The sequence below is a fragment of the Chlamydotis macqueenii genome, chromosome 2 (assembly GCF_036417535.1).
Source record: "Chlamydotis macqueenii isolate bChlMac1 chromosome 2, bChlMac1.mat, whole genome shotgun sequence".
In the NCBI taxonomy this organism is placed as follows: Eukaryota; Metazoa; Chordata; class Aves; order Otidiformes; family Otididae; genus Chlamydotis; species Chlamydotis macqueenii.
This window is the reverse complement of record NC_141557.1, coordinates 37361-62995: the sequence shown is the minus strand read 5'-3', so window position 1 is coordinate 62995 and position 25635 is coordinate 37361. Positions and strand designations below refer to the sequence as shown.

Below are 25635 nucleotides of genomic sequence, written 5' to 3'. Positions count from 1 at the left end.
CCGTGGCGGGCGGCTCGGAGGGTCCGCGCGGGATCCTTCCCGAGGCCTCGCGCTTCCCTGCCGCCGGGGCCGGGGGGTCGGCGCGGTTTAAGGGATCGTGTCAGCGCGGCAGCTGCAACACGCGGGAGCCCAGCGTGATGCGGTCCGTGAGCCGCGTCCCCAGGGCCGGCTCCTGTCCCGGCGGCGCCCCGGGCCGGGGAGGGTTCGGGGAGCGCCACGGGGCCGAACCTGCGGGGACGTGAGCCGGACGGCGCGTTAACCCCCGCGGTCAAGCGGTGTTTTAGCCAAAGAGCGAGCGGCGTTCGGCGATCCCCACTCCTCCGTGGTTTCCTGGTGCCGCCGCCAGCACCGTGAGCTCGGTGCCTGCCAGGGCCCGCAACAGCCGTGTCCCCCCGGCCGGCGTGGGAGCAGTGGCCGCGGGCGGGCTGTTGACGTAAGGCCGCCGAAGGTCACCTGGGTGTCGTTGGATCCCGGTGGCGTCCGGCCACCAACGCCGCTACGCGCGTGCACGGCCGGCCGCGAGCGCCGAGGCGAGGAGGGGGCTGCCCGTCCCCACGCTCCTGGGTAGATGGCGGCGCTGCGGAAGGGCAGCCGGGCTCCCTCGGGTAGCAGGGGCATCCACGTGGCTGCTTCGCCAAAAAACCGCCGAATCCGTCCGTTCTTAGGAAGAAAAAAGGACAGCGCCAGGTCTGCGGCACTGCCAGCACGATGAACTGGTGTTTTCTGCCGAGCCCCTGAGGCGGTTCCGCTTTTAATTCCTTTATCCCGCTAATCGCGGTTAGTCCTGATGAGGGGAACGCGGGGGGGCTGCGGAGGAGCGCGGAGCAGCCGGCCGGGTGGGAGCCACGGCCGGGCCCTCGTGTCCCGCGCCGGCACCTCCTCCCGGGACCTCAGCCCAGAACGCTCCTCTCGGCGGCGGTGAGCGGCCGGCGGCTCTCGGCCGCTCCACGCGCTTTCTAGGGAGAAACTACCGATTTAGGAGGGGTTCATACGCGCGCCAGGTCCTGCGGCGAGGATTTGGGATCTGCCAAGGCATGAAGAGGTCCTGACAACTTATCCCATCATCGCTCTGTTTATTGATGGCGCTGCCCACCACGAGATCCGGCACCGCCTTCCCCGCGACACCCGTCTGCCGGGAGCCCGCCGCGCACCGGGGAGCCAGCGACGCCGCTCCGGCCGCCGCCGGGCCCTCGGGGTGCACGGAGCCACGACGAGGACGAGCTGGGACTGCGGGGAACCGAGCCGCTGGAGACAGGAGCTCAAACCGACAGCGAGAGACGGAACCGCGTCCCACCCACCGTGCCGCGGCAGTGGGCGCCTGGGAGCGGGGGGTCTCCCGTGGGCAGCCCTCGAGCCAGCCCGGGACCCGCTCCCCCATCTGAGGCGGGAGTTCCGCTGCTCCCGCTGCTGGTCGATGCCGCCTGCTCGCCGCAGCGCGTCTCCAGGCGAGCAGAAGAGCAGTGAAACACGGCCGAGGCCTCGCGTGCAGGTACGCTGTGACACCCCACGGCAACGGACCGCTCCCGCGCCTCGCGATGCCTTCAGCGCGGCTCTCGCGGCGGCGGGAGGGCCGGGCGCCCAGCGTCGCCGCTCACCGGAGAGGCGTCCGCTGCCGCGGAAGGATTCAGCGCTAGGAATGAGTGTTTGGAGGAGCCTCGCTGATGGGGTCCTACCAGAAAAAAGGTTCTTTTACTGCAACTAGTATTTTATTCTGTGGTATAATTCATGAGTGCGTCACAGCCCCGAGAGCCGGGCAGGCACCTACCAGCGCTTCCGATCTAACACACGGAGAACGTCCTCGGCGGCGGCATCCCCTTATTACTCACCTCCCGCTGGCCGCCAGCTCCTCGCGGCCCCGCGCTGCCGTCGCGTCCCGCCCGCAGAGCTGGGACGGGCCGGCGCCCCTGCGGAGCTGCTGGACCAAAGCGGCCGTGCCACAGTCAGCCTACAGAGCAATTAAAAAAAAAAAAAAAAAAAAAAAAAAAAAGTCCTGGCCGTCCTAAGTTTGCTTATCAAATAAAAAGTTCCTCCACATTTATTAAAAAACCAAACAGTAGATTTAAAAAGCAGTTAAGAGTCCTACTCCGGCAACACGCCCTGCACAGGTTTCTCTTGGTGGTGGTTTGGTTGCTTTTTCCTGGCGGTGAGGATTCCCCCTAAATCAGCTGCTTCTGTTAATTTTTATATATATATAACCTTTTAAATTTGCCGCGCGTTGCTTTGCTTTAATTAATTAATTTATTTTCCAATCAGCCTAGCCGTCTCCACCAGACCAGCGGCGCTACCACACAAAGCTTCCTTGATGTCCATGCCCTGAGCCGGGGGTGAGGGGGACGGAGGGAGGGTGGGAGATGAGCGGAGGAGGAGGAGGAGGAGGGCTGGAGGGAGGAAGGGAGGGAGGGAGAGGAGGGAGAGGAAGCCGTCGCAGCCCCTCACTCTCCCATGTGCGTCCTCAGGTGGTACTTGAGGGACTGCTTGTAGCGGAAGCACTTGGTGCACTCGGTGCAGGGGTAGGGCCGCTCGCCGGTGTGCGCCCGCTGGTGCTCCAGGAGGTGGTGCTTCTGGGTGAAGTTCTTGCCGCACTCGCTGCAGTGGTAGGGCCGCTCGCCCGTGTGGATGCGCTGGTGCTCCAGGAGGTGGTGCTTGCGGATGAAGCCCTTCCCGCAGACGGCGCAGGCGTGCGGGCGCTCCCGGGTGTGGATGCGGTAATGGTTGGTGAGCTTGGACTTCTCGCTGAAGGTCTTCTCGCACTGGCTGCACTGGTAGGGCCGCTCGCCGGTGTGAGTCCGCTGGTGGCGCAGGAGGTGGGAGGGCCGCGTGAAGTTCTTCCCGCACTGAGGGCAGAGGAAGGCCATCTCGTTCTTGCCGGCGTGGATCCTCTGGTGCATGATGAGGCTGATCTGCAGGCGGAAGCTGCGCCGGCACTCGCCGCAGGTGAAGGGCCGCTCCCCGACGTGGGTGATCTGGTGTTTGCTGAGGCTGGACTTGTGGCTGAAGCTGCTCTCGCACTCCGAGCACTTGTAGGGCTTCCCCGGAGGCGGGGGCCGCACCTGGGGCTTGAGGCTGTGCTCGGGGCGCCGGGGGACACCCACGCCCCGGCGCGTGTGGCTGCGCTGGTGCAGCAGGAACTGCTGCTTGTTGCGGAAGCTGAGGTCGCAGTCGTGGCACTCGTAGGGCCCTTCCTTGAGGTGGTTGCGCTGGTGGATCATGAAGTTGATCTTGAGCATGAAGCTCTTCCCGCACTCGGGGCAGATGTAGGGTCTCTCCCTCGTCCGGTTCCGCTGCTGGGCGATGGCCGGCTTCATCTCCCCGGAGTCCCTCTCGCAGGCGGGGGGCTTCCCCACGCGGGCGGCCGCCAGGCTCCTGGGCTGCGTTTTGGAGCTGCACTGCGCCTCGCAGCCCAGCCCGGCCTCGTGGCCAGGGAACGCCGGCGGCTCGGTCCTGCCTGAGAACATGGCGCACGGCTCCAGGGTGTCGGGGTCGTCCTCCTCCTCCTCCTCCGTCTTGATCACGATCCCGTCCTCTGCAGGGGAAACCGGGACAGCGTTAGGAGCTATCGAGCGGGACGGGGCGGCCGTGAACGCTACGGAAACATCTGCACGGGCTTCTCCAGCTGTTTGCCCTGCCCAACCGCCTGGACGCGGGCCGGCTGCAGCCCGCAGCCCTGCGCCGGGGCACGTCCTCTCGTGGCAGCGAGGCGAGCCTGCGCACCCCCAAACTGGGAGGACGGACAAACCGCCTCCGGGACGGGCTCCTTGGGAGGGTGCGGCGAGAGCCGCCCGCCAAAAGGCTTTGCGGTCCCGCGAGGCTGCGAGACGGAGGGCTGAAAGCACGAGGGGTTTGCGAGGACTCGGGCGGCAGAGCGCTTTCGGAGCAGCTCCATCTGCTGCCGGTTTCTCTGGGCTACAACAACGCGCTCCCCGCTCGCAGCACGGCGCTGCTCGACGGAAACGCAGCACGCGGCTGCCGGGCTCCGGCTCCGCTCCCGAGACGACGCGCCCGGCCTGGGAGGCTCCCCTGCCTTCGGCCTCCCCAGCACGCGGCACCGGGAGAGACTCGCCTCCTTCCCGGAGGCAAACGGGGGCGGGATGGACAGCTGCACGTCAGGCCTCCCCACCCCGCGTCACCTCGCGTCACCGGCGCCGGGGGTGACCCGGTGTTTTTGTTTGGTGAGACCGACCCTACCGGGGACGCGTCCAGCCAGCGCGCCCTGAGGAAAGGCCCGCGGTGGATCCCTCGCACGTCACCTGCGCTGGACTTTGAGCCAGGCCTATGTACTTTTCTAGGAAGAGCAGCCGTGCCCTCCCTAGAAGGGGCAGGCAACGGGAGCGGGAGGTATCAGAGCTTCCCCTGTGTGGACCCAGGGGCTGCCACGGCTCCAGCGCCGGCCGCCGGCACCCGCAGCCCGGTCAGAGCGCCGCTGCAGCGCCCGCTCAGCCCCACCGGCCGGGGCCCACGCGTCGGCCGAGGCGCTGGCTCTCGGGTGAGGACGGGCTCCAGCCCCACGGGTGGCTTGGCTGCTTTCCTTTAGAAAACCCTGAGGAGACCACAGCATCCACAGGAGGACCTCGAGAGCCCAACTCCTCCTTTTTTGGTTTGCGTTACGCCATCGCAAAGCCGTCAGACGGCAGGGAAACTGCCGTTCGCAACGGTCCATGTCCCCGCTTTCCCACCTCCACCCTCAAAACCTGCCTGGAGGACCTGGCCCGTATCTGCCACCCAGCTGGCCGTGAAGCACCCAGGGCCATCTTCTCGTCTCTCCGCTAAATAACCTCACCGCACCCGTCCCTCCCAGCAGCTCGCACGCCACGGACCTCGGGCCGCCCGCCTCCTCGTCCTCCAGTCCTGCCCCAACTGAACCCCACGCTGGTGGACGCGCAGGACCTGGCACGTTCCTCCAGAGGTCTCTGGCCTCGGCCAACGTCCTGCCTTCCGCAACAACGGGATTTTGGCCGCCACAGAGCCGCGCGGCGAGCGTCTCACCTGTGCAGCTCCCATGGTGGACGATGACTCTCTGGATCTCGTTGAAGTCAGCTACGTATTCGGAGGAGTCGCCCAGGCTGGTTCCCGGGAGGTCCCTCGGAGGGGAGACGGAGCCGTAGGGGCTCTCGCAGGCCGCCTCCTCGTCCGGGCTCTGGAAGCTCCCCTCCGACTGCCCCGAGATCCCGTGCAGCTCGGGGTTTTCGGGGCTGTCCTCAGGAAGGAGCTCCTCTGTTTTGATCACAACCCTTATACCAGCTGCAGCAACAAGAGATCCCCGCCCGCCGTCAGTCCCGGGAGCCAGGACGAAGAAACCCCTCGCAGCAGTCCCCGCCGGCTCCCCTCTCCGGCTGCTGATCCCTCAGAACGAGCCCATCTCCTCGGCCGCTTCTGCTCTCCCTTCAGTCCCCCCGGCCACGCTCCTGCCCCTCGCCCGGGATCGCCGCAGGCACAGGGGACTCGCTCTGCCCAGCCTGGGGACTCGGCGCCTGCAGCTCAACACCCCTCCGCCACCCCTCATTCCCCGGTCGCAGCGCCGGGCCGGCAGCTCCCTGCGGGCAGCGGGTGATTTTTTTTCTCTTCCCATTGGCCCCGAATTCAGGATCCTCGCGACCAAGAGCGTGGGCAGGGGGTCGGAGCGACCCCGTGTCCGCAGCCCGGGGCCAGGGACCGCAGCGGAGCTGACACCACCTCTTTTAGGACACCTCCTTATCTCCTATCAGCCCCCTGAGCTCGGAGCGGGAGCCGCTCTGGGACTGGGGGTCCCTGGTGCCCCGCCCCGGTCCAGCCCTTCCCTTGGAGAAACGCCTCAGCACCTCGCGTCCCTGCGCGCAGGATGGGAGCAGGCTTCCCTGCGCCGGGGGGATTCTCCAAGGATAAACCCAGGCACCACCCACACAGCCAGAGAGGGCGGAGAGGATTTTTCGGGCGGACGGGTTTTCCCTAAGGAGCCCGATTCTCCGTTCTTGCCGGGCACACCGGCTCCCTGAGGACGCGGGCTGGTTGCAGAGGCTTCCCTTGCCGCCGGCTCCTAGCGCTCAACTCTCCAGGCTCCGCTTGCCCTGGTTTTTACGTTGAGCTCTACCTGGACATCAAACCTCTCGTCAGCCGAACCCTTCCCGCCCGTACGCAGGGCTCCTCCCGATCACCCGAGCCGGCACGGCACTCGGCAACACCGTGAGCCCGGGGGTGAGCAGCTCCTCCGAACGCAGCCTGCGGCTGCCCTCGCGCTAAGCTGCCGTCTCACCTGCGGTGGCATCGGTAATGATCTCACTCTCCTCCAGGTCCTGCTCGTTCCTGACCCGCGATTCCTCTCCTTGCTCGATCTGAGACAAAACCCCAGGTTTGGAAATTGCATAGTCTGTTGGGAGACAGAGAGACGGAGAGGGAGATTACTGCACGGGGAACCCTGGTGTCGGCTTCCCCCTCTCCCCGGCGCCCGGGGGGACAGGTGGAGACCCTCAGGAACATCCACGAAGGGTCTGCGGGCAGAAAAGCCCCCGCTGCAGGCAGGCCGGGCTCCCCGGCTGGGCAGAAGGGATTCACGGAGGCAGGAGCTGAGGTGCTACGCACAGCGGAATCGCCTTTGAGAAGAAACCCAGCCCGCGTGGTTTTTTCTTTTGGGGTTTTAGAACTTCTCAAATTCCTGGCTCTCCTGAAGCCAAAAGCATTTCACCGCTGACCCTCACAGAGCTGGGATTTCTCCTGCAGCTTCAGCAGGAAATGCCCCAAAGGAGCGCAGCTGAGATCGCATCAGACCATTTTTCCCTCCACAAAGGTTTCCTCTGAAGGGCCGCGGGGGCTGGTACCCGCCACAGACCCGGAAGACGACGGGAAGCCCTTCCAGCGACCACGGGGAAGGTGCTGGTTTTTCACCAAGTGACCCCGGCTGGAAGGGGCTTTGGGAGGTCTCCAGCCCACCGGCCCGCGGGCGGCCCCCACCCAGGCGGGACGCCGAGCTGGGAGCACAGCCGGGCATTGCCGGAGGGATGCCCTTACCCACGCAACACCGGGAAGCGGCGGGGCAGGACTAGAAACACCCTCCCGTGTTGTAAAGTCTCCATTTAAATTGGGACGCGTGGGTCCCGAGGGGATCCAAGGGGTCTCCAGGGAGGAGCCGGATGGTGCTGGAGCCTCAGGCAGCCGGAGCCCCAGAGAAGCGGCCCCGGCCCGGGCGAGGACAGCCCGTATTTACCCAGGGAGATCAGCGACTCGTAGTTCCCCTTCATCACGTTCTTGTACAGCTCCTTCTGCCACTCCTCCAGCTTCTCCCATTCCTTGTTGTTGAAATAGACGGACACGTCGTCAAACGTCACCGGCACCTGCAACCGCAAGCAGCACGGGTTCAGGCGGCCGCCTCGCGCCCCAGGACCCCGGTGCGTCATCTCCGGCCGGCGGCGGCGGCGGCTCGCTCCTGCTCGGACACGGCCAGGCTTCAGCTACTGCGTGGCCAGCACCGAGCCGGGTTTTGTATTTAAGACAACGCCTGGATGCGAAAAGTCTCCGCCAAACGGCCGGTTCCCGGTGATGAACCCAGACTGCCATTTCCCCAGACGCCACCAACCGCCTCCTCTCGGTCCCCGCACCGGCAGGGACGGCTCTGCGGAGGTGACCGGGCTTGCGCCCACCCGGAGGGAGCGCGAAGGAGATAAAAACCGGGCGCCAGGGCTGGACCTCGTCTCTATGGATGAGCTGCCGTAAAACCCAGATTCAGTTACCCCGCAACTCGAGGGAAGAGTCCGCCCCGGCCCGGCGGGCTCCCGGTCATCGTTAGCTACCGCGTGCAAATTGGCCGGGAGCAGACCGCGCCTTGCAATCCCGTTTGCCGAGTAATAATTTCTAAGGACAAATTCAGGATGCGCGAGCCGGGCTGTGTCGGGCTCCCCAGCTGCGCTAATGGGGCGTCGGGGTGTGACGCCCCCTTCTCCAGGCGCTCTCCGGCGACACTCACAGAATCCCAGACTGGTCTGGGTGGGAAGGGCCCGTCAAAGCCCACCCAGCCCACCCCCCCCGCACGGAGCAGGGACATCCCCGACTAGATCAGGTCTCCAGAGCCTCATCCAACGTTGCCATGTCTCACACGGTCCCATCTGCAAACTTCCTTTCAGCGGGAGGGTCGTGACGTGGAAGCAGGAGCTTCACGGGGACGGCGGGCTCCTTCTGGCGCTCGGCTGAGCACAACTGCGAGCACAGGCAGCTCAGCCGCCTTCCCCCGCATCCCAGAGGTTCCCCCTTCCGCGCCGCAGCAGCTCCTGCTTGCCCAGGAGATCCCCACCGCAGCCCCAGGGAGGTAAAAGAAATGGTGGTTAAAAAAAACCACCACCGCTTCTACAGGGTGGCAGGACAAAAAAAAAAACCACCGACAAAAAAAGAGTGGATCGCTCCCGGGCTGCACAGCGCGGTGAGGCAGAAGCGAAACCTCCGGCCCCAGCACGGGGGATGCTTCCCTCGGGGCCGTCTCCCACCGCGGGCTGCGCCGGGAAGCTGCGAGGGGCAGCTCCGCTCTCTCCAGGTGGGGATGGCGAGCGGCTCACCTGTGCCGGGGGGCTGTTCCCGCTCACCCAGCGCATCCCCCCCCACATCGGCGAGCGTTTCGGGAGGGTTTTGTGCACAGACGGGGGCTCCCGCGCCCCAGGGACACCGTTACCTTGGGGACTTCCCCCTTCCTGCCCGGGGGCAGGCGCAGGATCCAGAAGTTCCTGTTCTTCAGCAGGTTCTCCATGTTCTCCAGGCGCCGCTGCAGCAGCCCGTACTCCTGGATGAGGGTGCCCAGCGCCGCGCACTTGCTCTCCAGCTGGTTCCCCAGCTCCGCCGCCGTCTTCTCGCAGTCGATCAGCTTCTTCTCCGCCATCCCCGTCCGGCCCTCCAGGTCCAGCAGGCGGGTGGAGTGGGAGTCCACCTTCCTCTCCACCGCCTGCACGGCCGCCACCACCGTCAGGGACAGCTCGGCCGTCTGCGTCTCCCGCTCCGAGGTACGCTCCGGGCCGGCTGGCGGCCGGACGGGCGAGGGGCAGCGCGGCTGCAGCACCGGCTCCGGCGCCTGCGGGAAGAGGGGTGAGAGGGTGAGCGGGACACCCCCGGGGCGACGGGGATCCCCGGGGATGGGGGCCGCGGCTGAGCCCGCGGGGACGGCGCTGTGTCCCCGCGGGGCGCTGAGCCCGCTCAGCTGCCTACGGCGGGTCCCCCGGGACGGGCAGGCCCGCCCCCCTGACACCGGGGGGCCGGGAGGTGACACCGAGGGGAGCGGGTGACAGGGGACAGCCGAGCCCCCCGTTGCCATGGGCACGGGGAGGGGACACCCCGGGGGGCTGGCGGGCGCTGTCAGGGCAAGGCCGCTCCGTCGCCATGGGGACCGGGCGGTGACACGGGGCGGGGGGGGCAGACCCTGTCACGGGGGGGGAGGGCGGCGGGTCTGTCACCGGCGGCGGGGGGCCGCTCCCCGCCCCGCAGGGCCCGGCCGGAACGGGCAGGCCCGGCCCCCGACGGCAGCTCGGGCGCCGCCGACCGCGGAGGCCCGGCCCGGCCCGGCCCGGCCCGACCCGGCCGCGCCGCCCCCCCGGGGCTGCCCGCGCCGCCGCCGGCCCCGCGCGCCCCTTCCCCTTCCCCCCCCCCGCACCCCGGGGGGGGCGGCCGCGGCGCCCCGCGCTCTGACAGCCCCCGCTCCCCGCCCCCCTCCCCCCCGCACCGCCGCCGCGGCCCCGACGGCGCGGCCCGCCCCGACGTGAGGCCCAGGGGCCGGGCCGCGACCCGCGGCGGGGCGGGGGGGGGCGCCCTTACCTGAGCGGGAGCCCCCTCGGCCATGGCCCTTTGTTCCCTGCCCGGGGGCCGCGGCCGGGAGGATCCAGCGCCCGTTCGCTCCCCTTCACCTCCGCCCGCCGCCGGGCATCGGGCTGGGCCCGGGGCGGCGCGGCACGGCGGGGCGGGGGCGCGGCGGGGGGGCGCGGCGGGGCGGGGCGCGGCGCGGCCGGGAGAAGCGGAGGGGGTGGAGGTGGCCGGGGCGGGGGAGGGGGGGGGGGGGGCGGGCGGCGCGAGACCGAACGCGGCTCCGGCTCCCGGCTCCGCCGCTCCGCGCTGGGCGCTCCGGCCCCGCCGCTGCCCCGCCGAGCCGGCAGGGGGCGGGCGGGGCCGCCGCCGCCTCGCGGGCCGCGCCGGGGGCCGCGCCGGGCGGGGCGGAGCGGGGAGCCCGCCGCCACCGCAGCGCCCCCTGCCGCACCGACGGCATCAGCGCGCCGCGCGCCGCCGCCGCTCACCGTCGGGGCCCCCCCGCCGCCACCGCCCCGGCCCCGCCACCGGCCCCGCGGGGCGGGGAACCGGCCCCGGGCGGCCCCGGGGGGAGGGGTGTGCGGGATCGGGCCTGTGGGACCCCCGCGCGGGGAGGGGCGGCGGGAGGAACCGGGGCGAGGGGGGCGGGGAACGAGTTGAGCGGGGGGGTGGGGGGCGGCTGGGGGGGCTGGGGAGAGACTGGGAGAGGGAGTGGGGGTGACTGGGGGGAGACTGGAGGGGTTGGGGAGGGACTGGGAGCGACTGGGGAGAGTCTGGGGAGGGAATGGTGGCGACTGGGGGGAACTGAGGGAACTGGGGAGGGACTGGGAGCGACTGGAGAGGGACTGGAGAGCGACTAAGGGGGACCTAGGGAGAGACAGGAGAACTGGGAAGGACTGGGAGAACTGGGGAGAAATGAGGAGGGACTGGGGGTACCTTGGAAGGGACTGGAGTTGACTGGGGAACTGGGGAGGGACTGGAGGCAACTGGGGAGGGACTGGGGGTAACTGCAGAGGCTGGGGTGACTGGGGAGGGACTGGAAGGAACTGGGGAAGAGCTGGGGAAATGAGAGAGACTGGGGAGGGGCTTGTGGTGACTGGGGGGCACCGGAAAGAGACTGGGGGAACTGGCGAAGGACTGGGGTTGACTGGGGCGGTGATGGCAGCGATGCGGAGGGGCTGGGGGTAACGGGGCTGACAGGGCTGGGGAGAGACTGGGGGCAACTGGGGAGGAGCCGAGGGTTGCTGGGGTTCTTCGCGGGGTAACTGGGCTGGTGGGGAGGACTGGGGGTGACTGGCGGGTGAACTGGGAAGGGCTGAAGGAACTGGGGGGGGGGGGGGGGTGGGAACTGGAAAGGCCCTGGAGGAAGTGGGGGGGTCCCTGGCAGGGAGCGGGGGAGGCCGGGGGGCACTGGGGGGGCCCGGGCCCGGCCCGCACCGTCGGGCGCCGCCATGGCCGGGGGCGGGGCCGGCGCGCGCGCCCCCTGGCGGCCCCCCCCCCCCCCCCCCCGCGGCCGCTCCCCCCCCCGCCGCCCGGCGGCCTCGCGCCCCGCGGGGCTGTGAAATGGCGGCCGGAGGGCGGTGTCGCCATGGAGACCGCCCCCCCCCCGCGGGGGCCGGGGGTGTCGGGGCGCGGGGCCCCCCGTCCCCTCCCGGCTTGTCCCCTCCCGTCTGACCCGTCCCGTCCCGCTCCCACTGTCCTGTCCCCCCGTCACTGCCACACGCTGTCCCGCCACACCCGTCCTGTCCCGTCACATCCCATTCCACCCCGTCCATCCTGGCCCCATCCGCTCTGTCCCGTCGCACCCTGTCCCATCCCATCGCCCCGTCCCATCCCATCCGCTCTGTCCCATCCCATCCGCTCTGTCCCATCCTGTCCCATCCCATCACCCCCTTTCCCATCCCATCCCATCCCAATCCTACCCCACCTGTATCCCATTCCCATCCGTATCCTGTCCCATCCCATTGCCCCAGTCCCATCCCCTCCCCATCTCATCCATCCTGTCCCATCCCATCACCCCCTTTCCCATCCCCATCCCATCCCCATCCCATCCCCATCCCCATCCCATCCCATCCCCATCCCATCCCCATCCCCATCCCATCCCCATCCCATCCCCATCCCATCCCCATCCCATCCCCATCCCATCCCCATCCCATCCCCATTCCCAATCCCATCCCCATCCCATCCCCATTCCCATCCCCATCCCCATCCCATTCCCATCCCATCCCCATCCCCATCCCATCCCCATCCCCATCCCATCCCATCCCATCCCATCCCCATTCCCATCCCATCCCCATTCCCAATCCCATCCCCATTCCCATCCCATCCCCATTCCCATCCCCATTCCCATCCCATCCCCATTCCCATCCCCATCCCATCCCCATTCCCATCCCCATTCCCATCCCCATCCCATCCCCATCCCATCCCCATCCCATCCCCATTCCCATCCCCATCCCATCCCCATTCCCATCCCATCCCCATCCCCATTCCCATCCCATCCCCATCCCCATTCCCATCCCCATCCCATCCCCATTCCCAATCCCATCCCCATCCCATCCCCATCCCATCCCCATCCCCATTCCCATCCCCATTCCCCATTCCCATCCCACATCCCATCCCATCCCCATCCCATCCCCATCCCATTCCCATCCCCATCCCATCCCCATCCCATCCCCATTCCCATCCCCATCCCATCCCATCCCCATCCCATCCCATCCCCATCCCATCCCCATTCCCATCCCATCCCCATCCCCATTCCCATCCCATCCCCATCCCCATTCCCATCCCCATCCCATCCCCATTCCCAATCCCATCCCCATCCCATCCCCATCCCATCCCCATCCCCATTCCCATCCCCATTCCCCATTCCCATCCCACATCCCATCCCATCCCCATCCCATCCCCATCCCATTCCCATCCCCATCCCATCCCCATCCCATCCCCATCCCATCCCATCCCCATCCCCATCCCCATCCCATCCCCATCCCATCCCCATCCCCATCCCCATCCCATCCTATCCCATCCCATCCCCATCCCATCCCCATCCCATCCCATCCCATCCCATCCCATCCCATCCCATCCCCATCCCATTCCCATCCCATCCCCATCCCCATCCCATCCCCATCCCATCCCCATCCCCATCCCCATCCCCATTCCCATCCCCATTCCCATTCCCCATTCCCATTCCCACCCCGGTGCAGCTGCAGCACCCCCGGCACCCGGCCTGGCTCCCGCTCCTGCCCCCCGGGACCCCCGGCCCAGGGCGACCATGGGGGGAAGCCGGTGCCACCGAAGACGGGAAGGACGGGAAGGGCGGGAAACCCTTTGGATTGCGGAAGAAGGGAGGGGACGAGGGGACGAGGCCATCCCGTCACCGCCCCCATGCCCAAACTGGGCCCCCCCGGCCCCCTCCCGGGCCGTTCCAAGGAGCCGCCGCCCTGGCTGGGGTGTCACCCACGGGGAGGGGCTGCGGGGGCCAGAGACGGGACAGGGAGGGTCGCTGCTGCTGGGCAGCGCAACTGGGCAGACTGGGGCCCAGCAGCAGCTGCTGGGCAGAGGGAGAGCGCGGCTGCTGCAGGGACACACGCTGCGCGCAGGGAGGCACACGCGTGTATTTACCGTGTGGGTTTGTTCCGCGCTGGCCCTCTTCACCGCCATCGGCCAGAGAGCGACCGCGTCCCCGTGGGCGTCGTGTGTCCAGGCTGCTGGCCACGTACGTACGTGTATACATACACGCAGCACACGCTTACACCACGAGAGTACACGCGTGTGCGTTTGCTGTGTCTCCGTGTGCTCGTACCCCCCGGGACCCCGCAGGGCTCCCGCCGCCCCCCGCGGCCCTGGCGCGGCGACACAAAACGGGGCGCTGCCCTGCGGGGCCGGGCCGGACAGGAACCGTTTATTGGCAGCCCCGGTACAAAGCGCCTGGGGACGCGCGAGCGAGGGAGCAGCGACGCGGAGCCAGCGCGGGACGGGCAGCGGGTGCGAGCGAGCCCGGCGCCCCGCCCCAAGGTCCCGCCGGCCCCACCGGGATGGCGCGGGGCCACGGGCCACGGCACGTCGCAGCAGAGCCGGGCCAGCTCCCGGCGCCACGGCGTTATTCTGGCGCAAAACCCACGCCCGCTTTAGCGGCGGCGGAGAAAAAGCTTAAAAACACGAAGCCCCAGCGCTGGACACCGACCGCGGCAGCCCCGCAGCCGCGCCGAGCGGCCTCCTTTGCCGGACGCGGCTCCTCGGAGGCTCGGCACGGGCTGAGCGGAGCCGCTTCCGCGGGTTCCCTGGGAACGGCTGGCAAACGCCAGCCGGGCGCCGGGCGCTGTGGGCGTCGCGGCGCGAGGGGGACGAAACCGCGGCCGCCATCGCTCACCCGAGACGGGCCTGGGCACGGAAACACTGTATTGGCAGACTTTACGAAAATTCTTACAAAACACGAGCACGAGCAGCAGCCGACGACACAGAGCCAAGAGACGCCACGGACAGCCACCTCGGGACAACACCGACCGCGCCGGAGCCGCCCGCCGCCCACGCGCGGCTGCGCAGCCCCGGTCCGGCATCGCGAACATGTAAGTGTTCTAGAGATCAACCACGGGATATAGTGCCACACATTTCCTCCTAGTATTATAATAATAATAATAATATTAATAATATTAATAATAATAATAATAATACGCCACTAGATTAACTAAAAACCAGACAGCTCTTTACAGGGTTAGGAGAAGTCGCTTTCACTCGCTGACTTACCTGAGTGTGAGACCAAACCCAGTTAAAAAATGCTCCTTGCCAAATCGCCGTCGTTGCCAGGAGCGCCCGCCACGGAGCAGCGCCCCGCTCCCTCGGCAGAGGGGCAGGACAGCCCGGCTGCCGCCAGCGACGTCCTTCGGAAGCACGGAGAGGCGTCCTCCCGGGCGGGCAACCCGACGCGCCCCCGCGCGCCGCCCCTCCCGGCTCCTCCTGCCCCTCCTCTCCTCCCGCACCTGCTGCTTCTCACCTTGCCTCTCTCCGCCTTTTTCTTCCCTTCGGAAAATCCCGCGTCGTGCCCCTAACCACGCTTCTCCTCGCCTCTCTTCCCTTCGTCCCGGCCTCGCGGCGCGGGGCTGCTGTCGGAGGTGCGGCAACGCGACGGGAGCCGGGGACCGGCGCCTCCCCTCCCTCCCGCCCTCGCGCTTTCCAGCCTTGCGGTGAAAGGAGTGGAAAAAAGAAAGCGAAGCTCGTCACTCCCGAATATGCACAAAGAAAGGTGGGGAAACACCTGCTGAAGGCGGACCCCGGAGAATCGCTCGGGATTATTCTCTACGGGCAAAATCCAAGCCGGCGTCGGGGACAACTAGCGCGAGGCCCACGCCGCTACGGAAGTCTCGCGGGGTCGAAGCGGCGCCCGGGCCGGCCCATCAGAGCTCTCAAGAGGAATTCCTTCGACGCTCCGACCAGGCGGGCCGCGCCGCACGCCCACGCGGATCGGCTGCGATGCGAGTCCGCCTCCCGTCGCGCTGCACGGCCACCCGCGAGAGCGTTCCCGTCGCCGCCAGCCCTTCCGCCCCGGCCTCCCGCCGCGGCGCTACTGCTTAGTTTCTTTTTTGACGCAGAAGTGGCCGGTCTGAGTCGCCGACTCCAGGTTGTGCTGCGACTCCTCCGTGGGCCGCGGGTTGCGGGAATGGATTTTCTGGTGGCAATTCAGAGACTCCTTGTAGCGGAAGTGCTTGCCGCAGACGGGGCACTGGTAGGGGGTCTCGCCGGTGTGGACCCGCCAGTGCTTCAGCAGGTGGTCCCGCCGGATGAAGCTCTTCCCGCACTCGGTGCACTGGTAGGGCCGCTCTCCGGTGTGGATGCGCTGGTGGCGGATGGCTTTGGAGAGGTCTCGGAAGTCCTTCCCGCAGTAGGTGCAGGTGAGCGGCCCGTCGCCCTTCCCCGCGTGGAGCTTCTGGTGCAGGATGAGGCTCACCTCCAGGCTGAAGCTCTCCTTGCACTGCGAGCAGGTGTAGGGCCTCTCCACCATGTTGTTCACCTGGTGCCTCACGAAGCCGTACTTGAAAGCCGGGCTCTTCTCCCCGTCGGGGCGCTTGGGCGGCTTGGAGCGGGAGGGCCCCTGGCCTTTCGTAGGGGTCGTTTTGGATTTCTGCTGGAAGCTTTCTCCGTGCTCCAGGGAAGTGCAGGCTTCCTCGCTGGCGTGTGCCTTCTGGTGGGCGGCGAAGAGCTGCTTGTCCAGGAAGCTCTCCCCGCACTCGCAGCAGATGTACGGCCCCTCCGCCGCGGCCGCGTCCTCGGCAGCGTCCTTCTTGGCCAGGTCTCTCCCACGGCGCGAGGAGCGCCTCAGCCCGTTGCCCGTTCTCTGCTGCGGGGTCGATCCGCTCCGGCTCTTGCTGCTCGGCTTCATCTCTTCCTCCGGGCTCGAGAAAACCTCTTCCCACTTTCCCGACAAGGAGCTCGGAAGCTCGAGGCTTTCGGAGCCTTCCTCGTCGCACTGCTGTTCATCTGGCGGAGCAGAGACACCCACGTCAGTTCTCCGAGACCAGAGCCGCCGCGTTATTCACACCGCGGTTCTCCCGGCGCGGAGCTGCCCTCCGCTCCGCGCGCTCAAGCCCCGGCGCTGCGGGTCCCCTCCGGAGCTGCCCGAGCAGCGCCGGCGCACAAAGCCCAAGTATTCCGACTCAGAATCACGGAATTGTTTCGGTTGGGAAAGATCTTTAAGGTCACAGAGTCCAACCGCAAACCCAGCACTGCCAGTTCCGCCGCCGGCCCGCGGCCCTGAGCCCCACGTCTCCGCGTGTCTTCATTCCCCCCAGGGACGGCGGCTCTGCCACCAGCCCGTCCCAGCGCTGGCAGCCCTTTGGGGGAAGGGGCTTTTCCCGACACCCAACCCAGCCCCCCAGCGCAACCTGGGGCCGTTTCCCCTCGTCCCGGGGAGCAGAGCCCGGCCCCCGGCTGCGGCCCCCTCCGGGCGGCGGAGAGCGATGCGGGCTCCCCTCAGCCTCCTCTGCTCCAGGCCGAGCAGCCCCCGCTCCCCGGCCGCCCCGGGGGACGATGGCCGCCCCGCTCCCGACACAAGCCAGGATGCTGGCGGCCCTCGCGGCCGCCTGGGCACGCTGCTGGCTCGCGTTCAGCGCCCGTCGACCGGCACCCCCGGCCCATCGCTCCGGCCTGGCCGGATCCCTCTGCAGCGCCTTCCTGCCCCGCGCCCAATCAGCGCTCCCGCCCGAGCGGGTGCCGTCCCCAAACCAAGGGCGCTGCGATCCCCTCGTTAAGATCGATGACGAAGGCTTCTTGGGAAAGCCCAGCCAGCGCAAGGACGAGATCTCTGCGTGCAGCTAGGGAAAGGGAAAAAGCGGGTTCCTCAGCAGGCGGTGAGGCACAACAGCCCTTTAAGAAGGCTTGCTTTAGCACAAAGGCAAAAAAAATGGAGGGAAGGGGAATAAAATCTCTTTTCCTGGGCTGGTACGGTGCCTGGGGCCGAGGGACCACCCGTGGTGTCAAGTCACTCACAAGCAACCGCCACGGACCCGGCAAAGGGAGCACGGGAAGGGCCCAGATGATGCGGGGACGCGGAGAAGAGGGCTCAAAACCCACCGGGACGCGGAGAAGAGGGCTCAAAACCCACCGGGACGTGGAGAAGAGGGCTCAAAACCCACCGGGACGCGGAGAAGAGGGCTCAAAACCCACCGGGACGCGGAGAAGAGGGCTCAAAACCCACCGGGACGCGGAGAAGAGGGCTCAAAACCCACCGGGACGCAGAGAAGAGGGCTCAAAACCCACCGGGACGCGGAGAAGAGGGCTCAAAACCCACCGGGACGCAGAGAAGAGGGCTCAAAACCCACCGGGACGCGGAGAAGAGGGCTCAAAACCCACCGGGACGCAGAGAAGAGGGCTCAAAACCCACCGGGACGCGGAGAAGAGGGCTCAAAACCCACCGGGACGCGGAGAAGAGGGCTCAAAACCCACCGGGACGCGGAGAAGAGGGCTCAAAACCCACCGGGACGCAGAGAAGAGGGCTCAAAACCCACCGGGACGCAGAGAAGAGGGCTCAAAACCCACCGGGACGCGGAGAAGAGGGCTCAAAACCCACCGGGACGCGGAGAAGAGGGCTCAAAACCCACCGGGACGCGGAGAAGAGGGCTCAAAACCCACAGGTTTCTGCAGGGCGCGAGAAGGCAAAGCCGTGCCGAGCATTTGCGCGCCCAGAGAGGAGCGCTCGGCACTCCCCGTCGCGGGGCTCCTCGTCTGCTCGTCGCTTGGCCCGAAGTCTGGACGCGCGGCTTGGAAAGGGGCCGCTTCGCCGGCCCAGGCTGAAATTCTGGGGAAGCACCAGCCAGAGCAGCCGAGCTGCTTCCGAGAACGAGAGCGGGAAGCCCAGCGCACATCCCAGCAAGGGACGTTTCCCAGAGCGGCTCGCGGGACGGGGACACGGAGACGCCTCTGCTGCGCCGCAGGCAGCCTCAGGCTCAGCCGACGGGAAAGGCTGTGAGAAGTCTCGCTTTACGTACTCACAGAAAAGAATTTTAAGAGCTTTGCTGCTCACGCCGAAGCTCGCCTGCACCACGCGCGCTCCTGCTTCACGGCCCGGCGACGTGACAGCGCGCGGGTGACCCGCGCCCCGCAGCCAGCCCGCACCGGGCGACCCCAGCGCGCCTCCGTCCCCCCTCGGCCACGCTCCGCGCTTCTGACTCACATGTGCTAGGGACCTCCGCGCCTTCCTCCTCGTCAGAGCCCTCGCGGCTCTCAGCCAGCGTGTCTTCGTATTTACCCCACGAGCTGTCGTCGGGGCCAGGGAAGGAAAACTCTGCGGACAGGACAGAGAACAGGAGGTTACGCTCCCGCCTCCCAGCTGCCCGGCGGAGGATTTCGGGAGAGACGGCTGCATCGGGTAAGAGCCGACCAGGAAAGCAAAGCCACCCCTCACCCAGGGACGGGGCTGCCAAAACTCAAGAGCGGGGGCAAGCGGAGGCGGGCGGAGGCCGCTTTCCAGCTCCCCGCCGAGGCCCAGGACCCCGGTGGCTCACCGGTGCTGGGGTCCGTAGGGGTCTCTCCTCCCTCAGAGTCATCCGGATCCTCCGCGTTGGGATCCTCTCCTTGCTCGATGCGCGACAGGAGGTCAGGCTTCGAAATGGCGGCATCTGCGCGTAAAAAGAGGATCAGGACGTTCCCTCCGCCCTCGCGGGAGAGAGGCTCTCCGACCTTGGCCCACCGACCGTCCTTCTCTGCCGGGGATGACGGGAAACGCAGAGAGGCTGGAGCAGCCGCTCCCGCACGCCTGCACCGCTCACCTGGTCTGGGCCCTGGGAACATGAGCGGCCCGCGGGAGCACCCTCTGCTCAGGTGAGGAGCACCTCCCAGCCTGCAGCGTGAGGAGCAGAATAAGAAAATCCGTGCTTACCTCCAGGCTTCCCGTCTTCTCCTCTCTGCTAAGGTCCGCGGATCCATTACAATGGGGACTTCAGCTCGGGGACAGCGCCAGAGCTGTCGGCCAGCGGCAGCAGGGGAACTGCCCTCCCCACGCGGTTCCCTCCAGCCCAGGATTGCCGCAGCCAGGACCGCTCCATCCTACTCGTCCGAGTCACAGGCTGCTCGCGGATTTGGGTGGGGGAAAGGGGACAATCACAACCTCTCCTGGGGCGGAGAGCAGAAAACGTCATTTCCGAAAGAGAAAAAAAAAAAAAAAGCTGTGTGTCTCCGGGCATTCGTTTCCCCCGCCGCTCGGGTGGATCCGCGTGCCTGACGCGAGGGCCAAACCCCTAAACCTCGCCACGCCAAGGAAACCTTCAGGTGGAGCGCGAGACACGTTTTTCTAAGCTCCAGGCTCAGACCCACAGACCCCCTTCAGCGGGACTGCTACGGCCCTGCGCTTCGGCCGAGGACGCAGCACTGGTTTTCAAACAGGAGAATCGGGGCCGGTTTTTACCCTTCGCCTTTTTTCCCTTGCACGCAGGGCTGAAAAAGGCCTCTGTCCAAAAAAAGAAAGGGGAAAAAAAAAAAAAAACCTAAAAAAAAAAAAAAAAAAAGGTCTGGGCCACTTGGAGCCGGACAGCAGCGAGCCCGCACGCCAGCGGCCTCAGCAGCGGGAGGAGATGCCCGTCGCCCAGGGACGGCGTCTGCGCTCCCAGCCGCCGCACGCAGACGTTGCACCGAGGCCAGGTCACTGCCTGGAACGCGCCAAGGCGCTCGCGAAGGGAAGACGTCCCGCAGAGGGAACCCCCGCGGCCGGGCCGGGAAGGAGCGAGCAGAGCGCGGTCAGTTAGCTGTGAGCGCGCTGCCCAGAGCCGCCGGAGGGGACAGAGACGGCAGAGCCTGCCTTCGCCCCTGCTCCCCAGCGCCACCCCGGCACAACCGGAGCGGCTGTCGGCCCGGCTCGCGCGCGGAACGTTCCCCGGGACGGGGCTGGGGTCAGGCAGGGCAGCGGGGCAGCCGGCAGATCTCGCTCTCCTCGCTCGGAAGGGCTCTGCGGCTGGGAGGGCTGGAAGGAAGCTCCGAGGCAGGGCAGCCCTCTGCTGCCGGTGCCCTAAGCGGCGAGCGGGCTGAGGCACCCAGCGCAGTGGATCTGTGGACCTTTGCGTGACACAGAAACTTCCCCTCTCTCCCATCTTTACTGGGCTCCAGGGTCCTCTCGCCTCCCCTCCTCCTCACCACGCAGGCGCTCGCTCAGCTCCTGCCGCTCACAGAGAGCCTCGGGGAGAGGCGGTCGCTGCCGCGCGGCTCGTGGCGTCCATCCGCCGCGAAAGCGGCGCCAGCGAGGACCGAGCGAGCTGCCGGGGCTGCCGGCGGAAGGCGCTCCCAGCCCAGCGCACCGCCCGCCCTCCCCGATCCTGCCAGGCGCGGCAGGGCTCGCGTCCGCCAGGCCCCGGGAAAAGCTGCGGCATCAGAAGGCTGGGGGCGAAGCCCCGCTTGTCTTTACCCATGGAGATGACGGCCTCGTAGTTGCCTTTCATGATGTGCCTGTAGAGCTCCTTCTGCCACTCGTTCAAGCTCTTCCACTCCTCCTCGGAGAAGTTAAACGAAGCGTCGCTGAACGCCACGGGCACCTGCAACCAGAAGCGCCGTACGGAGACATTTTCTCGTCCGAACTCCGCAAGCGCCACGCAGCACGGTTCCAGGCAGCAGCGCCCGCTCCTTCCCACGCGCCTCGCTCGGCCCCCGTGCCCGGCTCAGGCGGCTGCAGCCCTGTCCGCGAGGGACGCGGCGGGGCTGTCCCTGTCGCCTGCCTGCACCTCGCCCCTGCGCGGCCTCCTGGCGCCGCGGGGCAGCCCCTCAGGCGCCGCGCCCAACGCAGACCCCGTTCCCGCTTTAGTTCTGGGGCGGTTCTGCCGCGGTCGCCTCTGAGCAGGAACTGGGGGGCGTTACGAAACCCGCCGGGCGCGCGGGGCCGAGCCACGCGATTCTGCGCAACTCACGCACGGCTCCAGCCACGAGAAGGAGCCCGCGACCCCGGCCAGCGCGGCCGCGGCGTTCTGCTGAGGATGACACCCACGTAACGAGCGGCACGTAATTAACACCGAGAGACCTGCGCCGCTGCTTCTCGCCGAGCGCTAAAGGGAAGCCACCGCCGCAGGGCCGAACAACTCCGCGGAGGACCGGAGCAGAGAACCGTTACCTTGGGGACCTCTCCCTTCGCCCCCGGGGGCAGGCGCAGGATCCAGAAGTTCCTGTTCTTCAGCAGGTTCTCCATGTTCTCCAGGCGCCGCTGCAGCTGCCCGTACTCCTGGATGAGGGTGCCCAGCGCCGTCCACTTGCTCTCCAGCTGGTTGCCGAATTCCACCGCCGTCTTCTCGCAGCCGATCAGCTTGGTTTCCGCCATCCTCATCCTCCCCTCCAGGTTCATCAGCTGCGCGGCCTGCGCGTCCGCCTTCCTGTCCACGGCCTGGATCTCGGCCACCAGCGTCAGCGACAGCTCGGCGGCCGGCAGCTCGGGCTCCCCGGCGGGGCCCTGCTCGGGGGCGGCCAGGGGCTGCTCCAGGGCCAGCTCCCGGGGTTCCATGTCCCACTCCAGCTCCTGCGGGGGACGCGGACGGGGCCGTGGGTTCCGCCGACCGAGCCCGGGGGGGGGGAGGCACCGCGGCCCAGGGCCGGGCGGCTGCGGGGCTCCCGCGGTGGGAGGCGGGGAGCGGCCGGGGGGCGCGGCGGCGCGCTTACCTGAGCGGGGGCCCAGTCGGCCATGGCCCTGCGGGGCGCGGCGGGGGGGGCGGCGGCGGCGGGGGCGGCGGCGGCGGAGCGGGGCGGGCGGCGGCGGCGCGGGCCCGGCGCCTCCTCAGCAGCGGCGGGGCAGAGCGGCCATGCCGAGAGCGCGGCGCACGCTGGGAGCGGCGGCGGCGGCGGCGGGGGGTGCCGCGGCGACACCTAGCGGCGGGAGGACCGTGCCTCGCCGGCAGGGGATAGCGAGGCAGCGGGGACCGAGCCGCGGCGCCGGGGCCCCCCGCGGATTGGTCGGCGGCTCGGCCAATCGGCGCGGAGCCCGCTGGCGGCGGCCCAATGGTTGGGGAGAGCGGGGGTGGGGCGGGGCGCGCGCTCCCGCCGGCGGCGGCGGGGCCGCGCGGGGCGGGGGCGGCGGGGCCGGGGCTGCGCCAGGCCCGACCGGACGGGGCGGGGACGGGGCCCGGGCCAGGTACGGCACCGCCGCCGGTACCGGTACCCGCATCGGCGTGTTCAGCGCGGCCCAGCGGGGCTCGGCGGCCCCGGTCCCGGCCGCTCTCCACGGGCGACCCCGCAACCGGTGCCCCGGTCCCCGCGGGGTCGCTGGGCGCCGCGCGGGGTCACCCCGGTGCGGTGCATCCTTCAGCCGTGTCCCTCCCGCAGGCGGGGCCTCGCCGGGAGCGGCCCTGGGAGCCACCACCGCCTGTCGCCGCAGGACCGGGCCGGGGCCCTTACCGGTACCGGTGCCGGTGCCGGTGCCATGAAGGAGGAGCGGGAGCGCCCCGTCGCCCTGGGTGAGGCACGTGGGGCCTGCCCGGTGCTGCCGGTGGCGGCCCGGCGGCAGGCAAGGCCGGCGGCGCGTTGGCGTGGACACCGACAGCGGGCCGGCGGGAGCGGGCGGCCGCGGGGCGACGGCGGCACTGTCGGTGCCCCGGACGCCAGCCCGGGCCCGTCGCCCCCGACCGCCGCGGTGCCGTGTGGCGGCGTCACCGGCCGTGCCTCCTCTTCTCTCCGCGACAGGTTACGCCGTCACCAGGCCCGACATCCTGGCCGAGGTGGAGCGAGGCGACGAGGCGGCGGCGGCGGCGGGGAGCTACGGGGAGCGCCGGAGCCCCCGGCCGCCCCCAGCGCCCGCCGGCGCCTCCCGGGGTGAGCGGGACGCGGGGGCCGGGTGGGAGCGGGGAGGGGGCCGGGGCCGAATCCCGCCGAACCGTGGGATTCCCGGCTCGGGGGTCGCTCGCCGACGCGCTCCCGTCTCCGCAGAGGACTGGCTGCGGAAGGAGGTGAAGAGCGAGGAGGGGGGGTCCCTGCCGCCCGGCTCCCCCCCGTCCTGCCGCGCCGGCCCCGGTGACTTCCCCGTCCCGCCGCGGTGGCGGGGCTGCAGCTACTGCGGCGTCCCCGAGCCGGAGCCGAATCCCGGTGCCGGTAACGGGGGGTTCGTCCCCCCGCCGCCCGCCTTCGAGAGCCGCCGCTGCCGGCCGGGAGAGCCCCCGCCGGAGTGCGCCGAGTGCGGGCGCGGCTGCGGGCAGAAGCCGGATCTGGTGCGGCACCGGCTGGCGCGTGGCGGGGAGCGCGCCTACGCCTGCGCCCGCTGCGGGAGAGGCTTCGCCGAGCCGGCGGGGCCGGGGGGCGCGGGCAACGCCTGCCGCCCGACCCCCTGCGCCGGCCGCTCCCCGGGAACGGCAGAGGCCGGGAGGGCAGCGCCGCGGAAGGAGCGGAAGGAGCTGTCTCTGACGGAGAAGGTGCGGGTGCTGGAGATGCTGGAGGGCCCCAAGGTGTCGCAGAGCGAGCTGGCGAAACGCTTCGGGGTGTCGCAGCCCCAGATCTGCCGCATCATCAAGAACAAGGAGCGGATCCTGAGCGAGTGGCACCGCAACGGCGACCCCGAGCGCAAACGCAAGCGGGAGGGGAAGGACGCGGCGCTCGAGGCCGCCCTGCTGCGCTGGGTGGAGGGCGCCCGCGCCGCCGACCTGCCCGCCGGCGGCGCGCTCCTCCGGCTCAAGGCCAGACACCTCGCCGAGGCGCTGGGCCGGCCCGACCCGGAGCCCGCCGGCGGCCGGCTGCCCCGTTTCGGGGCTCGCCGCAATCTGGCCTTCGAGAAGCCGCCGGCGGAGAAGGCGGACGCGGAGCAGCCCACGGCCGAGCGCTGGGCCGGCGCGGTGCTGCCGGGCCTCCTGCGCAGCTACGCGCTCTCCGAGATCTACGCCTGCGGGGAGACGGAAGTCCTCTTCCCAGACGGCTCCTCCGGCACGGGCGAGAGCGCCGGCGAGCGGCTGACGCTCCTGCTCTGCGCCAACGCCGATGGCTCGGAGAAGGCGCCGCTGCGGGTGGTGGGGGAGAGCCCCCGGCCCCGCTGCCTGCGTGGCGTCAACCTGGGCCAGATGCCCTGGAGCTACCGCGCCGGCGGCCCGGCTGGCGTGACGGCCGCCCTCTTCGCCGAGTGGCTGCGGGAGTTCGACGAGGGGATGCGGCGGCGGGGGAAGAGCGTCGTCCTCCTCCTCGCCAAGCACGAGGCGCACCCCTACCTCCGCCTCGCCAACGTCAGGATGGTCTTCGTCCCGCCGGCCACCGCGCTGGCCCAGCCCCTGGACCGCGGCATCGCCAGCGACCTCAAGGGCCACTACCAGCGGCGGCTGCTTCGGAAGCTGCCCGTGGAGCGCGGCGCGCGCCGGCCGACGCTCCTGGATGCCCTGCACACGCTGACGCAAGCCTGGGGCGACGTGTGCCCGGCGCTCATCGCCGGCTGCTTCCGCGCCGCCGGCTTCAACCCCGACGCCGAAACCCCGGCCCTCGCGCCGGCGCCCGCGGAGCGAGGCCGGGAGCGGCTGGAGCACCACCGGGAGCCGGCGGACGCGGAGATGGACGGGGACGAGGGGACGGCGGAGGGCGAGGACGCGGGAGAGCCGGCGGCGGCGCAGCCCTGCCCCACGGAGCGGGAGGCGTGGGGCAGCCTGGCCACGCTGCGGCGGTACCTGGAGTGCCGAGCCACCTCGCCGGATCTCTTCCAGGCCTTCTACGAGCTGGAGGACGCGGTGCGCGCGCTGTCGGCCGGCGCCGGGCCAGCCCTCGTCGGGGACACCCCTCCCAAACCCTGAGCGGGGCGGCCGCGTGCCGGCGCTCCCCAGCCTGGCCTGGCCACCGGCGCCGGCCGAGTCGTGCCGTGGGGTTCGCTGTGGGTCTGCCCCGCAAAGCGGGGGCTGCGGAGCCACCGCGCTTCGGGTGTGACCCACCGGGGCGGTGGCAGCGCCGGCGGCACAGACCCGCTGCCGAAACGTTCCGCGGCGGGCGGCTCCTGCGGCCGGCGGGATTTGCCCTGAGTGGGGAGGTTGTGTTTGCGGTGGGGGGATGCGGGGTGGTGCAGGGGGTCCCCGGCTCCTGCCCAGGGGCTTCGGGGGGAGCGGGTGCCGCCGGCCGCTGTCGCCGTGCGGTGCCCGGAGGCGTGCGGCGCCCGGAGGCGTGCGGCAGGGATTAAAGAGGCGAAATTCAGCGGAGCGCAGCGTGGGCGGCAGTGGTTCGGGTTTTTGACGTCGCTCTAGCGCCCGCGCTCCCCCAGACCTCCCCGTCCCCTCCCTCGCGACACCGGGGGACACGGCGGCCCCCCGACGCGCGCGCAGCCGGGACCCAGCTGAGTACACGTGTGCACCCCGGGGGGGGTCCCCTGCACCGCACCCCCATGTTTGTGGGACCCCACCCCCAATACGGGGCACGGGAGTGACCCCCCCGGCCAGGGATGCGCGATCACGAGTGTGCAAGCAGCGTGTCGGGGGGGAGGGGGATGCGGGG

The 25635-nt window shown here is 69.4% G+C and overlaps 1 protein-coding gene across 1 annotated transcript; it reads right to left on the bottom strand.

The window, feature by feature from the left end:
- Positions 1-2004: 2004 nt before the first annotated feature.
- LOC147601548 (uncharacterized) lies at positions 2005-21879 on the bottom strand. The gene is made up of 13 exons (XM_086742979.1): positions 21856-21879; positions 21317-21715; positions 20621-20747; positions 18732-18845; positions 18401-18511; positions 15300-16209; positions 14522-14615; positions 9757-10071; positions 8627-9019; positions 7175-7301; positions 6227-6340; positions 4984-5238; positions 2005-3523 (listed from the first exon to the last, which is right to left on the bottom strand). The coding sequence occupies exons 1-13, from the start codon at positions 21877-21879 to the stop codon at positions 2433-2435; spliced, it is 4074 nt and encodes a 1357-aa protein (XP_086599105.1). The 3' UTR covers positions 2005-2432.
- Positions 21880-25635: the final 3756 nt, after the last annotated feature.

Excerpts from the sequence above, each read along its gene's own strand:
- LOC147601548 (XM_086742979.1), bottom strand. The coding sequence starts at position 21,879 with ATGGCCGACTGGGCCCCCGCTCAG. Across the intron at positions 20,748-21,316 it reads CGAAGGGAGAGGTCCCCAAG|GTGCCCGTGGCGTTCAGCGA; the intron begins GTAACGGTTCTC and ends TTCTGGTTGCAG. Across the intron at positions 5,239-6,226 it reads CATTACCGATGCCACCGCAG|CTGGTATAAGGGTTGTGATC; the intron begins GTGAGACGGCAG and ends TTGTTGCTGCAG.